This window comes from Octopus bimaculoides, chromosome 4 (genome assembly GCF_001194135.2).
Source record: "Octopus bimaculoides isolate UCB-OBI-ISO-001 chromosome 4, ASM119413v2, whole genome shotgun sequence".
In the NCBI taxonomy this organism is placed as follows: Eukaryota; Metazoa; Mollusca; class Cephalopoda; order Octopoda; family Octopodidae; genus Octopus; species Octopus bimaculoides.
Window position 1 is genome coordinate 107,611,577 of NC_068984.1, and position 3,988 is coordinate 107,615,564.

At 37.1% G+C, this 3,988-nt stretch overlaps 1 protein-coding gene across 1 annotated transcript in view; it reads right to left on the minus strand.

Annotated features, from left to right (window-relative positions):
* LOC106875429 (uncharacterized) overlaps positions 1-3,988 on the minus strand; it is a 165,297-nt gene that overhangs the window by 133,713 nt on the left and 27,596 nt on the right. Inside the window, exon 9 of the mRNA XM_052967659.1 lies at positions 1,695-1,721. Within this exon, the coding sequence (XP_052823619.1) occupies positions 1,695-1,721 (27 nt within the window). The remainder of the gene's footprint in view (positions 1-1,694; positions 1,722-3,988) is intronic.

The following is a 3,988-nucleotide window of genomic DNA, read 5'->3' on the forward strand; positions in this document are numbered from 1 at the left end:
ATATATGTGCATATGTATATGTACATGCATCTATAAGTATATATATATATATATTCATATGTGGGCAGAGGATGTCATGGAATGTGTACAACAAAAAATATGAATTACGAGTACATGGAATATGAACTATTTTTTCGAACAACGAAAGATGCAAATGGAAAACAAGACAAATAACATAAAGAGCGACCCTTCATCAGTTGTTGGCTGTTTTATCTACTCTCCTATTTCGAGCATTTAACAACAATTTATGCTTTCGATAAAACAGTTGCTCCCACAAAGCAAATTAAATAAAATTTGGGATTTTACGGAGGGTCAAAATTGATAACACAAACAGGACAGTGAAAACAAACAGGAAGGGCTGCTAAGCCTAAGCGAGGATGTGGTGGCGAACGCGTAAATGAAGCTTGGACAGGAGACAGAGAAGAACACGTCTTCCTTGTTCCAGCTACAACGGAGTGAAAGAAAGAAACACAAGTTACGAGAAGAAAGAAAAATGGCCGATGGTCACGTGAGAGCCATGTGAGCAAGGGAGGAGGAGTGAGGGAGGGAGAGTGACAGAGTAATAGGATAGAATAGTGGGAGCAGAGGAGGTAAAAGAATAAGAGAAAGAAAGAAATAAAAACGAAAGAGTAAAAAGTTGCTATAGAGTGCGCATCAGAATTAAAATAAAACTTACTTATACATATATATGTATTTTTGTTTGTATGTGTATGTATATATTTACCTATGCACCGATATATGAATGTGTGTGTGTATAATATTCCTTTGGACTTTTGAGGTTATGTTCTACCCCATGGTTTTAGGAATAAGTTCGGAGGTTATTAGAATTTAGTGTAAAATTATGTCCAAGTTAGATTCTCTCTTTTACTCTCGTTTACTCGTTTCAGTCATTTGACTGCGGCCATGCTGGAGCATCGCCTAGCTTATTCTTTGTAAGCCTAGTACTTATTCTATCGGTCTCTTTTGCTGAACACTGCTAAGTTACGGTGACGTAAACACACCAGCATCGGTTGTCAAGCGATGCTGGGGGGGGGAGACAAACAGACACACAAACATATACACACACACACACACACACACACACACACACATATATATATATATATATATATATATATACGACGGGCTTCTTCCAGTTTCCGTCTACCAAATCCACCTACAAGGCTTTGTTCAGCCCGAGACTATAGTAGAAGACACTTGCCCAAGGTGCCACGCAGTGGGACTAAACGTGGAACCATGTAGTTGGTAAGCAAGCTACTTACCACATGGCCACTCCTACTAATGAATAGCAGAAAACGCTTAAGTAATATGTCCTTTTTGTATTGGTTATATCCAAACGTAAAATAACATGAAGTCAGTAGATCGTCTCACATATTAAAAAAACACGACTTCCTGAGCATCCTCCAACATTTACTATTCAAAAGGGTTTTTCAACTCAACAGTTGCATGCTACTATTTATAGCTTTATATGCTTAACTTTGCAAAATTCTTATGATGCTAATAGCTTACAATTCTCGCTGGTAGAAATAACGTTTTGAAAACGGAAAGAGAAATTTGAAGGAGAACACTTTTGATGTACAACTTCATGGTTTTCCGAAGTTTCAAGTTTAGTTTGAAGGATAGCGGGAGGTTAGTAGGCGAGGTAATATATTTTATGAAAAGAATGGCTTGTTAAAGGAGAATTTTAGACTTACTTGGTGCTGGAGTTGTTGGTGGTGCGGCTGAAAAAGATAAAACGATATCAAATATTAATGCAGAGATATTTCATGTATGTACGTATTCGGGTATGTTTTTAGTATACTTATCTGCGTAGGCATGTATATATATATATACGTGGGATCTTTTTTAAAACGGGGGCCACATTTTTCATGAACGAAACACTTTGAAACTTGGAACACTGGTAGAATGTGTCATATAAAACATCTTTTTCTCTTAGTCTTCTTAAAAAAAAAAGAAATCCATAAATTATTCCATGTTAAAGTTGTCGTATTTCTGTAATTTCAACCAATCACTGACGTCCATTCAGCCGATATACATTAAGTGCCGATTACATAAACAAACGATTCTGAAACAATTAATCCTAACCCTAACCCTAACTCTAACCCTATCCCTAACCCTAGGGTTAGGGTTAGGGTTAGGGTTAGGGTTAAAGCAAATTTAAAATGAAAAAAGCAAATAAAACGAAGGTATGGAGATTAAATACGCTTTACATCGCTTAATCATCCAAAGGAGTAAATATAAACAACTGAATACTTGTCAGTGATTGGTTGAAATTATCGAAATAAGACAATTTTTTACATGAAATAAATTCGAATACAAAAATATTTTTCTGTTCTATAACACAAAATAGATAAGTATACGAAGTTTGAAAGTCTTTCGGTACCAAAAACACTACGTAAAACATTAATGAAAAATGTGGCCACGTTTTAAAAAAGATCCTATACGTGTGTGTGTGTGTGTGTGTGAGAGATAGAGAGAGAGAGAGAGAGTGTATGTATGTTTGTGTGTGTGTATGTATGTATGTGTTTATTTATAAGAATGCAAATATGTGTGCATTTGTGTGTATAAGTATTCAGATGTGTGCGAGATTATATTTACGTATATATATGCATACATATACATATATATCCATCTATATCTGTATGCGTATATATCCATATATAATATATATGCATACATGCGCGTGCGTGCACACATACAAATACACAGACACACCCATGCACAAACACACAAGCACGCATATTCATACACACATATATATACACGCGTGTAAGTCAAAAGTTATCCGCACTTTAGCCGTAACTTCTCTTTATCATCGTCACAGTGCCTTCTGCGAATGCGTGCTTATAGCTGGTACAATTGTGGTCACATGATCGAAGCTTGAGCCTGATCACACCATTTTTCTTTTTGGCTATGCAGTGTGAGCATGGCCGCTCCACTAGCAATGTACACCAAAGAAGAACAAAGAGCAGTGATCCGAGAGATGGTAATGGTGAACCGGTTCACCGCTACCATCTCTCGTACATGCAGAATCTTGTCAGTGGTGGAGGTGGACGGGCGTCCTGCTCCCTCTTCGAGCGTTACACCTTTCCGGCCACTTTTAAACTCTCCATTCACTCATACGCACTTCTACGCGGTGGTGCACTGTCTCCGTATTGTGCTAAAAGTCGCAGATGAATTTCAACGCCTGACACCTTCCGACTAGAAAATCAGATCATCGCTCCTTGTTCTTCTTTGGTGCTCATCGTTAATGAAGCAACCATGAAAGAAAAATGGCGCAATCAGGCTCAAGCTTCGATCACGTGACCACAATAGTATCGGCTATAAGCATGCATGCGCAAAAGGTGGTGTGACAATAATAAGGATATATTACGGCGAAAGTGTGGATAATTATTTATTTTTCCTCTTATAAAGCTGTACAAAATAATATGTAAACATTGAATACAAAAAAGCATTTGAATACAAAAATAAACGAAGCCTGCCTATGAAACTATTGGGTCAAAGCTAGCCTTCAATTTCATAAGAATTTGTAAACATTCGAGAGAACGTAAAATAATTATTTTTGGACTATTGAATGGATGACGGAGCACACCACATAAAGCTATAAATAGCGTTATGTCATGCGTCTCGAGATCCACTATTCTGAAAGAGAATTATTTCAGGTCCCTTCTTAAATTCGTAAATTCTCAATACCTCAGCAACGTACAATTCTTGCTGCTAAAATTAAACGCCCAGGCTACTTTGGCCTAATAGCAGAACCGTTGTCATAATTACAGGTTATATGGGTTGAAGTCCCATAGGCAGGATTCGTTTTTCTTTCTATCCAAATTTATTTTTGTACCCAATGTTTATATAGTTTTGTATAGCTTTATGTGATCTGCCACGAGATCCAATGTTATAAACAAGAATTAATATGTATGTATACATACACACACACACACACCCTCACACACACACACACACACACACACACACACACACACACACA